Raw genomic sequence first — 14099 nt, 5'->3', positions numbered from 1 at the left:
CTTAACTAGGTTATTTAGGTTAACTAGGCAGGTTAGGGTAATTAGGCAAGTTGTTGTATAATGATGGTTTGTTCTGTAGGCTATTGAAAAATATATAGTTTAAAGGGGCTAATAATATTGACCTTAATTAAAAAAAAAAAATATATATATATATATATATATATATATATATATATATATATATATATATATATATATATTTTTTTTTTTTTTTTATTAAAAACTGTGTTTATTCTTGGCGAAAAAAAACAAATAGGACTTTCTTCAGGAGAAAAAATATTATCAGACATACTTTGAAAATTTCCTTGCTCTGTTAAACATCATTTCGGGAATATTTTCAACTATACATATATTTTCAACTATACAATATATTCAACTGTACATACATACATACATACATACATACATACATACATACATACATACATACAGTTCCCATTTAACAATATCAAAACACAACTTAATTTAATTAGGACTTCCGTGAATAATTTGTTATGGCCATTTCAGCTTTAGGTAACAAACGCTTTATTTTAAGGTGTCCTTGTGATTATGGGGTTGTGTGTGGGTTAGGTTTAGGTTGTCGTATGCAATTATATTGCAGATTTTATTTGTAAGTGGAACAGGCAATATTACATGCCTGTTCCACCTACTAATAAAAAATTGTTATGCAAAATTACATGCAACTTAACCTAAGCCTAAGCCACTTAACTATACATGAAACTAATTATGCACAATATTAATTGACAGTTAAATTAATAGTTACACTGTAACAAGAACACCCTTAAATAAAGTGTTTCAGTTAGAATTCTGCATATTTCTAAAATAACTGTTGAGTAAATGGTTTAATGTTTTTGTGGCTATTTCTGCCTCAAAGATAAAGGACAAATTGCACCCGGAGTGTCTTCAAGATGCCATCCAGATGGTAAAAGGAATGATGACAACAGGAAGGATGCTGAGAGGTGTTATAGCGCCTAAATACACAATGATGCAGAACCCGATTACAGCTGACAGCATGGCCGTCATCCTGTTGAGGAGAGCTGTCCTTACAGCTTTGCAGAACTGAAAGAGAGAGGACAGGGATTTGTTCAGCATAAATACTTAGTTGTCGTTTGACCTCAGTTTTACCTCAGTCATCGGAACTATTGTCTGGCTTCTGGTCTCATTCAGTTTTATTGATTTTTAGCAGTAAAAAAAATAAGATTTCTATATTTTGAAAACTAGTATTATTTGCTGTCACTTTGTGATATTATGTATCACTGTCCACAAGATGGTGCTGTTTCTGCGGATTGATGGCTGTTTTAACCTTACTCTGGCAAGCTGTTTTAACAATTAATCTATACAACATAGACCTACAAATTTCTTGCTACTAATGGCTGTTTATGTTTAGGTGTCACTAACTTTCCATTAAGAAATGATTGATTAACTACAAATGCATATTTTTCAGATGAGTATTGTTTAGATACCAGCGTTTTGTTTTTTTTTATAAAAATTTTCATTCTTTGGGTATTGTTAAACTCATTTATTAAAATTCCCCTATAATGAATTACAAAATATTTATATTTGGAATTCGGGAGTACCCAACCACAGGCTGATATGAATGAAAGATCATAAAACACTTCCCTTGTCTTATAATATGCATGTATTTGTACCCAATGATCCCAACAAATCCCTTCTGATTTGTTTAGGGATTGTTTATTTTCAAATCCCTTCTTTGTATGATGATACTTTCCAGTGATTGGTCCAATGACCCAGTCTGTTTTGATTGGTCTACTGAGTGCAGTTTACACCAACATATTGCTCTATTCCTTATCGTAACTCAGAATAATAACAACTACAAAAAATGTTGTTTTAATATTAGTAGTGATATTTTGAAATTATACCAAGGCACGCATGCAAGCTTGTCAATGGTGCAATTTTCTTAAATACATAATAGGGGCACTTTAATCAAAGAATCTTGAAAATGGATTATAGATTATGCTATCTACTTGACCGGCTCATTAACCAAATTAAATAAGTTAATTAAATAAATATTTAAAATGTCATAATCTATTTTCAATTTTTAATAATAAATCTGTCTCGGGCAACAAATCTCAAAATTCTTTGATCATGTGAAGATCAAATAAATATGGTCTCGGCAAGCATAAAGATTTTACTAACCACACATTTTGCTATATAGTGTATAATCCACAATCTTTTTTCTTACCTGGTAGGTTTGGAAGCTGTATTCAACACCATAGCGGCAATACATGACATAGTGTTCACAGTTATGCCAGAGTAAACTGTAAGAAAACGATCCAATCAGCTTCTCTGCACGCTGAGCCACTTCCTCTCTATTCAGTGGCGGCACACTGACCATACCATCAGTACCATTGACCTCAATATCAGCGCCATATGCAAAGTCTGCCAAAGAGTCCACACGGACACTGGCTAACTTTGCCAAGACCCCCAAAATCAACCTTTCGTTGGTCACCATTTTCTCAACAACAGCCTTCTCTGTAGTGAACGCTGGCAGGATGTCTGGGATAAAATGAGCAACACGACCCTCACCTAAATAGATTCCAAAATGTTTAAAAAGAGTCCTGGATACAATCAAAAGATCACCACGTTTGTAAAGGGAAACATCATATGTTTTCTTCCTAATGTCTTCTTCATATTCTTCCTCTATTGTTGAGGTGATGAAGAACCAGTTCAGCAGTCTGAGAGTGATCATGGCTGGAGGCAGTGGGCAGTGTTGCGGGTCGCTTTTCCTCAATTTATTTGATCTGCATTTGGGTGGAGAAGGGATTTGGTTTGTTGAATAAAGCAGCTTTTGGGCATCACGTTGACTATGACAAGGTAATTTTACAAGTTTTATATAATCCACATTGTGTATTAATAGATATTAAATGGCCTGCTGAATAAGTTATTAATATTTGCCAAGAGGTCAATACCAAGATTAGTGTCCAGTCTTGTTGTATAATGCTTACTCATTCAAATAGGTTGATCATAATATTTTTTTTCATGATAAAAATTTGTTGGATTATGATTAATCATATTGGTTTAATGGAAATTAAGAGTCAGGTAAATGCCTAGGCCTGTAAACTAATATATATAAGTTTATATATACGGTTTGACCTTTGAGTTTTCTTTTTTAGTTAAATACAAAAGAATAAGATATTTAAAAGAATGTCGGGAAAGGGTTAGAATTGACTTCCATAGTAAGGAAATTAAACACTATTGAAGTAAATGATTACAGGTTTTCAACAGTTTGCAAAACAACTTCTTTTAAGTTTAACAAAAGAAAGAAACTCAAAGAGATTTTTAACAAGTAAAGGATGCAGAATTTTCAGTTTTTGGTAAACTATCCCTTTAATGCTTTAGTCCTTTGAGGGCTGTATTTGAGGGAACTGGCAGTAGTTTTATATTTCTGGCTAAAATAAATAAATGCTTAATATATGTTATAACACTAAGGCTCAATTAGATATAAATATTTTAAAATTGAAAGTATATATGATTACAACCTTTATCAAAAAACATGTTTCAGAATGTATTTTAGGTAGTAGAAAATACATTTCCACTCGTACAATAGAATGCGGATGGAGATAGACTAGCTTGTTTAGCCTGTCTTGTCTTGTCTTGTCTTGTCCTGTCCTGTCCAGTTATCATGGCCTTCAGGTCCTGTCTTTTACAGTTTACTGACTGTCCTGACCATTGGCTGACTATAGATTCCCCATTTGTCTTGCCCTGAGGACATTGTTTGTTGCTGATTCAACCTATGTCTTTTTGTTTTGATTGCTTTTTTTTGTCTAGCTCTGTTTGAAACTTATCGACTTCTGTCAGTTGTTATTAAAGCTTCCAGATTGGTTTGCACAGATCTAACTCACCTCTAAATATTAGTTTTAGACTAATTTTTTTTTCAAATATTTCCGAAGTGCTGTTTAATTTAGAAAAGATTTTTGAAGATTTTTATCATTATTTGCATGATGACTGTACATAATAATTCAATTATTCTGCAGGATATTCACCTTGAATTGCAATGTAATACCTTAAATAAGTTGGGTTAACTAAATAGGTTAGGTTAAATAGGCAAGTCATTGGACAACAGTTTTGTGGCCAATCAGAAAAATATGTTTTTAAGGGGGCTAATCATACCTCAGCAGTTATTTTTATTCCAACCAAACTAAAAGAAATAAGACTTTCTCAAAAATAAAATAATGAAAAAGTATTTGTAGAAAATATTTTATTTAAATATACTTTTGACATAATTTTTTTTTCTTTGTAAACAGTATGTTGAAATGTATGTTAAAGAAATATGTAAAATATAAAAAGATTTTTTCTGTATGTGTTTCATAAAAGTTTGTTTGGATACACAAATACACATTTTCGTTTTTTAGTGGAAGAGTGGATTTGCACTTCTGTTATATAAAATATCTTACAAGACTGTTATGTCAAATCTCTTACAGTTTTTCACAATTGCTTGTAAACTAAACCCCATGAACCAGAGCCTCAGTGGCCTAATCCCTTTTTTTGGCAAGTGGCAAAGGTCATTTCTGCAAACCCATGAACAAGTTCATTCAGGCACAATGTGTGAAGCTCTTGCACTTTTTATGCAGAACTTTTAAAACAATCTCACTCATTAAAATACAATGAAACTTGCTATATGATGCATTCACTTTGCAAAGTAAACACAAGCAGCAAAAGTAAAACACAAACACTTCAAATTGATCAATCTTGTTTCAAAGGATGGAGATGATCTGAGTTATTCAAAATCACTGAATTGTTATACTTTTAATAATTCCATACATTTTCAGCTCTTAAGCTTTTATTTCAAGTTTCAATATATTTTGGGCTGATGTGTGTATGATTTTTGATTTTTTTAAAGACTAGAAAGTTTAGGTGTTCCTAAAATTTGTGTTTCAGCTTTCAGACAAAATGAGTAATAGCTTCGATATATATATATATATATATATATATATATATATATATATATATATATATATATATATATATATATATATATATATATATATATATATATATTAGGGATGTGCGGAGCAGCCGGTATTTGTATTTGTATTTGTATTTGTTGAGGGGGGAAAAGTATTTGCATTTGTATTTGTATTCGAGTAAAATTCAAAATGGCGCAAAAATATATATTTTTTCTATTACACTTCTAATTTACGTTATAGTAAAAGTATTGTTTAATTATACCCATTATATAAATTATAGACATGCAATATTGGTTGTTGTTTTTGAACATGTGACAAGAAATGTCATTGAAAAGAAAATAACATAGAAGCCATTATCTCATCCATGGTTAAACCAACAACTAATAAAATCCCATTGTGAATATTATGAACCCCACCACCACCGTTCTTGTTGAAGGACACTGAATAGACAGAATAAAAACAAATAATACTTCAAAAAACTGTTCTTCTTCTGAAAGAACTTCTTTCCAATGCACAGAATTCCAAAAACTAATATTAACTAAATAAATCTAAATAAAACCCTGCCTGGGAGATCTGGCAAAACAAAAGTATTCTATATAATACTTAAAGATACAGCCCTGCTATTGTCATCTGCCTGCCACAAAACAGACACAAAGTTTGTTTTTTGTTTTTTTTATGTTTGAAACTGACTTACTCGGGCAGAATGTGGCTGTGTTCATGGTTTGGTGCTTGTGGAGGATTTAGTAGACCATAGCTGTGCTGATTGAGGGTATTGATGCTTGTGGGGGGTTCACAGACAGTATCAGGAGAGGATGCTTTTAGTGCATATAATACATTACATAGAAGGTTGCGCGGTGGCTCAGTGAGTAGCACTGTCGCCTGACAGCAAGAAGGTTGCTGGTTCGAGCCCCGAGTGGGTTCTCCCCATGTTGGCGTGGGTTTCCTCCGGGTGCTCCGGTTTCCCACACAGTCCAAACACATGCAATACAGGTGAATTGGGTAAGCTAAATTGTCCCTATTGTATGTGTGTGAAAGAGAGTGTATGGATGTTTCCCAGTGCTGGGTAGGAGCTGGAAGGGCAGCCACTGCGTAAAACATATGCTGGATAAGTTGGTGGTTCATTCCAGTGTGGCAACCCCAGATTGATAAAGGGATTTAGCCGAAAAGAAATGAATGAATGATTATGGATAGAAGATGTTGACAGATGTTTAATATCTCTGCCTCTGCTGATTTTACTTTTGCACACATTTTACAGTATCACTTTGTTTTATCTGCAGCACCACTGACTGTAAAATGCTTCCACACAGAACCTGAAGGTTTTTTTTTCTTTTGACTGGTGAAGGACCAAGAAATGGCTCAGCAGTAGTCTTTTTCACTCTTTTTCTGGGTGCCCGAATGTATTTGAGGAGTTTCAAGTTAATAAAAAGTGACGGGAAGCTATGCTAAGGTTAACTAGCCTATAGCATATATCTTGCTGTCTGCAAAAGACAGTAATTTAGACGTACCATATAACTGCCATAAGTGCAAACTATTCGACACAACTGCAAACGCATCGTTTTAACCTTTATAAACGAACGTTAACGTTACTCTGTCAACAGTCTATTGTCTGAATTACCGCGCTAACAGAGCTAACGTTGCGTAAACAGAGCACCCGGTTGCAGACGTCAATAATGTAATAGAATATCAAACTCCGCTTCAACTCCGCTACAAGTTTATAAACTGCCTTTGGAGCCCAATTAAGGTACAAAAATCTATTTACAAAAATAGTGATGCAGTGAAGTATTTTTTTCGCTCAGCCGAGCCTTCTGTCTGTTGCTGTGGAGAAGCTTGTGCCAGACACATTTTATCTCCGCCCCGCCCTCGGACTACTGAGCGTCTCTCTCTCTCCCTCTCTCTTTCTTTCTCTCTCTCTCTCTCTCTCTCTCTCTCTCTCTCTTTCTCTCTCTCTCACTGACTCACTCACTCACTCACTCACTCACGCGGGCATGCACTGTGGTCTCATGAGGAAACGCTGCTTTTTGATAGTGTTTTTCTTGCTCCTGAATACAAATAATTTTTCAAGTATTTGTTCGAATCAAGTATTCGTAAAAACACGCTATTCGTGCCTTTCCGAATACCGTATTCGGGTTCGGCTCCACCCTTTAAAATATATTTAAAAGAAATGAGCAATTCGTCTCAGCCTGGTACTGGAAAGGGTCTGATCCAATCTGTATGCAGACTTGGATTTGTAAGATGAGGCTGCATATCTCAATTGCAATGTCAGACACAATGCACTCAATTGAGCTTGTGACATCAATGTGAGGGGTAGGGGTAGGTGTGGGTTTAGGTGCGTGCATTAAAGAGCCCTGAATGCACCTTGCAACTGCACCAAGTTCGCATACAGACCTCTCTCTTATGATCACCCATCCTATGCCTGCAGGCTGCTGCAGGGAGTGGATGAACCCCGCCTCAGCAGATTACTTTCTTTTTAATTACAGGTTCCGTCGCTCCTCCTATGCAGTCTTCAAAACAATCATAGCTATAGTGATGCATGACTGTCAGCGGACACGCTCCATAGTGATAAATAGAAACAGATTCTGTACACACGATTTGAGCGAAAGTCTGGGTTCTAGGTGCATGTTTGAACAGACATATGCACATAATAAATAATAATAACACATACCTGTCAACATTGGGTTAAGGGATATGGCCACCATAATAAGGGATATCCTCCAGCACCCCAACATCCCCCAAAGTGTCACTTTAAAATGCACACATCTACTGTTATAATGAAAGCATTCAATTGCTTTCCTAACTGTGTGTCGAACGGGGACGGTTTTGCGTCGTCTGCCGCAGTTTTGGGCGTTGTTTTACTCTCGAGGCGTGTCCAGCTGAATTCAATCATCTAGTGCTCTGGGTGTCCCGCTGAATTCAATCAGCTAGTGCTCTGGGGTGTATATAAGCAACTAGTCTCACCGCAGCAGCGGTCGCGGCAGCCTCGTGTGAAGACCGCCTCGTGTGAAGACCAACGAGTGTAAAGACCATCGACTCTACCTTCGCCATCGACTCTCCCTGCGCCATCGACTCTACCTGCGCCATCGACTCTACCTGTGCGACTCCACCAAGCAAAGACACAGACAAAGCACTTGAGTACTTTACTTTCTTATTTTAATTTATCTCTACACCTATTTTTGTTTTCATTGCACTTTTATTATGTGTTTACTAATTCCTGTTGTTACTAACACTCGCAAAGCACGGGAGGTACGCTGCAGGCTTAATCCTCACAACCTTAGTTCAATACATGTATCTGCTATTTCACAACTCTCTCTCTCTGTGGGCCTCTGGAATTGTCAATCAGCTGTTAACAAGGCAGATTTTATTACCTCCATAGCTACATATTCTGACTATAATCTCATGGCTCTAACTGAGACCTGGTTGAGGCCGGAGGACACTGCTACACATGCAGCTCTTTCTGCTAATTTCTCTTTTTCCCACACTCCTCATCAGACAGGGAGAGGGGGTGGGATTGGACTACTGATTTCCAAAGAATGGAAATTCACTCAGAGACTGTCCCTGCCAACAATCAGCTCCTTTGAATTCCATGCAGTCACCATTATCCACCCCTTCTACTTTAATGTGGTTGTCATCTACCGCTCACCGGGTACATTAGGTCACTTCTTAGATGAACTGGATGTTCTTCTCTCATCTTTTTCTAATTATGACACTCCCTTGTTGGTGCTAGGTGACTTCAACATTCACATTGAAAGACCTCAAGCTGCTGACTTTAAGACTCTGCTTGCCTCTTTTGACCTCAAAAGAGCACCTACTTCTGCTACTCACAAATCAGGTAATCAGCTGGACCTTATTTACACACGACATTGCTTTGCTGATCAAACACTAGTATCTCCACTACAAATATCGGATCATTTGCTTCTGTCTCTCAACATCCACATTACTCCTGAGCCACCACACACTCCAACAATGGTTGCCTTTCGCAGAAACCTACGCTTTCTCTTACCCAATAGACTATCCACCATTGTTTCAGACTCTCTTCCTCCATCTTGCAAACTCTCTGCACTCGATACGAACAGTGCCACTGATACACTTTGCTCCACACTAGCATCATGTCTAGACAGATTATGTCCTCTTACATCCAGGCCAACCCATGCCAGTCTTCCTGCACCCTGGCTCTCGGATGCTCTCCGTGAGCATCGCTCAAAACTTCGGGCTGCAGAGAGAATTTGGCCGGAAAACTAAAAATCCTGCACAGCTCTTAACATACCAAACACTTCTGTCCTCTTTCTCAGCTGAGGTTACTTCTGCAAAGCAGACATATTACCGTCTGAAAATCAACAATGCCACTAATCCTTGCCTACTTTTTAAAACATTTTCCTCCCTCCTCTATCCTCCTCCTCCACCCGCATCCTCCACACTTACTACTGATGACTTTGCTTCATTCTTTTGCGCCAAAACTGCAAAAATCAGTGCTCAATTTGCTGCACCTACAACTAACACGCAAGATACACCACCAACACCACACACACTCACCTCTTTTTCCAGCCATCTCTCCTGCAGTCATACTAACACTGACTCACATAATTAACACATCTCTTGACTCTGGTTTATTCCCCACTACATTTAAGCAGGCTAGGGTAACCCCACTGCTAAAGAAACCCAACCTGGACCATACTCTACTTGAAAACTGTAGACCGGTATCCCTGCTTCCATTCATGGCCAAGATTCTGGAGAAAGTAGTGTTCAATCAAGTCCTGGACTTTCTTACTCAAAACAACCTCATGGACAACAAGCAATCCGGCTTTAAGAAAGGCCACTCAACTGAGACTGCCCTGTTCTTGGTCGTGGAGGATCTCAGACTGGCTAAAGCAAACTCAAAATCATCAGTCCTCATCTTGCTGGATTTGTCAGCTGCTTTTTACACTGTAAACCACCAGATCCTGCTATCTACGCTTGAGGCACTGGGCGTTGCGGGCACTGTTATACAATGGTTCAGATCTTACCTCTCTGACAGGTCATTCAGGGTGTCTTGGAGGGGAGAGGTGTCCAACCTACAGCATCTAAACACTGGAGTACCACAGGGCTCTGTTCTTGGGCCACTTCTCTTCTCCATCTACACAACATCTCTAGGACCAGTCATCCAGAAACATGGATTTTCCTACCACTGCTATGCTGATGATACCCAGCTATACCTCTCTTTTCACCCTGATGATCCCTCGGTTCCAGCTCGCATCTCAGCCTGCCTGTCGGACATTTCACACTGGATGAAAGATCATCATCTTCAGCTTAACCTCGCGAAAACGGAAATGCTTGTAGTTTCTGCCAACCCGACTCTACACCATAACTTTTTAATCCAGATGGATGGTGCAACCATTACTGCATCCAAAATGGTGAAAAGCCTTGGAGTAACGATTGATGACCAACTAAACTTCTCTGACCACATTTCTAGAACTGCTCGATCGTCCATCCTGCTTAACTCCTTGTTCAAGCTCTTGCTCTCTCCAGACTAGATTACTGCAACTCTCTACTAGCGGGGCTTCCAGCTAACTATATCAAGCCTCTTCAGCAGCTCCAGAACGCAGCAGCACGAGTGGTCTTTAATGAACCTTTAATGAATAAAGAGCACGTGTCACTCCGCTGCTCATCCGTTTGCACTGGCTGCCAATTGCTGCTCGCATCAAATTCAAAGCTCTGATGTTTGCCTACAAAGCGACTTCTGGCTTTGCTCCTTCTTATCTGCTCTCACTTCTGCAGATCTATGTGCCCTCCAGAAACTTGCGTTCTGTGAATGAACGTTGCCTCGTTGTTCCATCCCAAAGAGGTAAGAAATCACTTTCCCGAACGCTCGCTTTCAATTTGCCCAGTTGGTGAAATGAACTACCTAACTGCATCAGAACGGCAGAGTCACTTGCTGTTTTCAAGAGACGACTAAAAACTCAACTATTTAGTCTCCACTTCACTTCCTAATCTGCAATTGCCTCCCTAGATATACCACTAACTGTACTCAAAATAAATAATAACAATAATTACTAATGCTTTCCTTTTTAGACTTTACAGACCTGAAACTTACCTATAGCACTTATTCATTGTTGCTCTTATAGTTGTGTAAATTGCTTCCTTGTCCTCATTTGTAAGTCACTTTGGATAAAAGCGTCTGCTAATTTCTCTCTGCTTCAAATTGCAAGTACAGAATCCGTTTGGGAAACAGCGTCTATTATCACTATGAAGCATGTCAGCTGACAGTCACGCACAGCTGTATGATTTTATGAACGCAGCCTATGTTTTGAGGATTGCATGAAGGGGCGATGACACCTGTAATGAAAAGCCAAGGGAATCCTGGCATTTTTATATTTATTTCAAAGTGTTTTCATGACTAAATAAAACAAAAACCACAGAACAGACTTGTGATATATTGATGTTTGCATTTTTATTTGAATCAATCGGGACTCTGTACGTAGTACGGATGTATGTTTAGATGGTTCTGAGCAGTTTTGACAAAAGCAGAAAAGAAAAGGTGTTGCTTAATACTGACGCTCCGACTCAAGTGTATCTTTTGTTTAAGTTAGTGAAAAAAAGGTTAATGAGATCCAATAACTTGATTGTATTTTTTTATAATAGCTATTTTTCTTTTGTAAATAATAATAATAATAATTATAAACAAAACATATTAGCTACTGATCATTTAACTGTTTGTTTACGAAGAAACGGTTGAGTTTAGCTGTCTTCAATAAATATGAAAGGCTATGTCTCAGTTAGAGGAAGGGAAGGAATGAGAGGAAGAGGAGTAAATCTGCCTATAACCAGTAAAAATGTAATCACAGTATATTTAATTTAACAGCAAAACAAAAGTAAAAAGGCGTCATGGTGACACGGTGGGTAGCCCGATCGCCTCACAGCAAGAAGGTCGCTGGTTCGAGAACTGGTCGGGTCAGTTGGCATTTCTGTGTGGAGTTTGCATGTTCTTCCTGTGTTGGTGGGGTCTCCTCCGTGTGCTCCAGTTTCCCCCCCAATTCAAAGACATAAAGATAAATTGAATAAGCTAAATTGGCCATAGTATATGTGTGTGAATAAGAGTGTATGGAAGTTTCTCAGTGTTGGGTTGTGGCTGAAAGGGCATCCGCGGCATAGAAAATATGCTGAATAAGTTGGAGGTTCATTTCGCTGTGACGACCTCAGATTACATTTTTTTTTATAACTGCTAACACACATTTTCAAAACTGTGTCACCTTTTTACTAAACTCTATACACACAATTCCCAAAACTGCACACACAAAATGCTAAATGCCTCACATCTCTTTCAAAATGTAACACTGCATTTATAATGTCATAAACAAATGTCAGAGTGAAGCATTTGCTTCAAATGGCAACTCTCATTATAGTAAATGTTTGGATATACCATGTAAACATTGTTGTTTTAAATATAAAGCTCTTTACTCTTTCAGAGGCATATATCCGTTACAATATTCAATTTTTTTCAATTCAATTTATTTATAAAGCACTTTAAAACAGCACAGTTCACCAAAGTGCTGACAACAAAAAGTAAAACAAACTTTTAAATACAAATAAATAAACATAAAATGTCAACATCTCAAGCTGTGCTAAAAGCCAAATTGAACAAGTGGGTTTTAAGAAGAGATTTAAAAACAGTAATGGAAGAGGCTTGTCTAATGTACAACGGCAGCTCATTCCACAATTTTGGTGCAGCCACAGCAAAAGCCCGATCCCCTCTGAGCTTTCGACTGGTCCTGGGCACACCCAGGAGGAGCTGGTCGGCTGACCTGAGCGAACAATAAGGTGTGTTGGGACAGAAAAGCTCAGAGAGGTAAAGGGGTGCAGTACCATTTAGACACTTAAAAACAAATAAAAGTAACTTAAAATGGATCCTGAAGTGCACAGGCAGCTAGTGAAGAGAAGATAAAATCGGGGTGATGTGCTCGTATTTGCGTGTGCCAGTTAAAAGACGTGCAGCTGCATTCTGAACCAGTTGCAGTCGAGAGATCGAAACTGACTCACACCAAAATAAAGGGCATTACAGTAGTCCAAGCGGGAGGTTATAAAAGCATGGACTACTGTTTCAAAGTGATTGTGCGATAAAACATGCTTAATTTTGGCCAGTTGTCGTAAGTGAAAGAAGCTAGAGCGAACAACATCTGGCTTTCAAGCTTTAGTTCAGGATCCATTTTAAAACCCAAGTTCACAATCTCTGACTTGCAAAAAATTTCAAGATTATTTAAGTGTACAGAATGAGCGATGTTGGAACTGGGGCCAAACACCATCACTTCGGTCTTAGAATCATTAAAATAGAGAAAATTCAGTGCCATCCAAGACTTAATGTCCTTTAAAGATGAGTCCAGTGCATTTAGAGGAAGGTCATCTGTTCTTTTAAGGGGAACATAAATTTGACAGTCATCGGCATAACAGTGAAAGGAGATTCCGTGTCTCCTGAAAATCGAACCAAGTGGAAGCAGATATAGAGAGAACAATATAGGGCCCAGAATAGAACCCTGTGGAACTACATAAGCTATTGGAGCACAGGAGGACTCAGAATCACTCAACCGCACAGAGAAGGTTCCAAATAAGACCTGAACCATTCCAAAGCCACACCTTTAATGCCAACCCAATGTTCCAAGCGTGAAAGTAAAATGTCATGATCAACAGTGTCAAATGCAGCTGTTAAATCTAATAGGACAAGAACCACACAGTCACCAGAATCACATGATAAAAGAATATCATTAAAAACCCTTAAAAGGGCAGACTCAGTGCTGTGCATTGCTTTAAAACCAGACTGGAAAATCTCAAGAAGGTTGTGCTCATTCAAGTGTGCAATTATCTGATTATAGACTATTTTTTTCCAACACTTTAGATTTAAAAAAGGCAGCTTGGAGATTGGTCTATAGTTTTGAAGAATATTTGTGTCCATTCCAGGTTTTTTAAGAAGGGGCTGAACAACAGCATGTCTTAAATGTTTAGGAACCACTCCTGAAGTAAGACTGTCATTTATAATAGTTAAAACAAAAGAGCCCACAGTGGAAAAGACCTCTTTCAAAAGGTGTGGGGGAACAGGATCATGAGGTGAACCTGATGGCTTTATGTGGGCCACTATCTCATCTAGCTGAGCGAGAGTGACATGCTCAAACTGCTGAAAGGCAGCAGGGCACATGGGAAGGATTGAGAGAT

The 14099-nt window shown here is 38.0% G+C and overlaps 1 protein-coding gene across 1 annotated transcript; it reads right to left on the bottom strand.

The window, feature by feature from the left end:
• Positions 1 to 661: 661 nt before the first annotated feature.
• On the bottom strand, positions 662 to 2710 carry si:dkey-30k22.5. The gene is given in 2 exon segments (NM_001201411.1): positions 662 to 1059; positions 2204 to 2710. Coding segments are annotated over 2 exon segments (663 nt in total). The 3' UTR covers positions 662 to 903.
• Positions 2711 to 14099: the final 11389 nt, after the last annotated feature.

The sequence above is a fragment of the Danio rerio genome, chromosome 1, assembly GCF_052040795.2.
Source record: "Danio rerio strain M-AB ecotype USA chromosome 1, GRCz13ab, whole genome shotgun sequence".
Lineage (NCBI taxonomy): Eukaryota > Metazoa > Chordata > Actinopteri > Cypriniformes > Danionidae > Danio > Danio rerio.
This window is presented reverse-complemented; position numbering and strand designations above follow the sequence as displayed.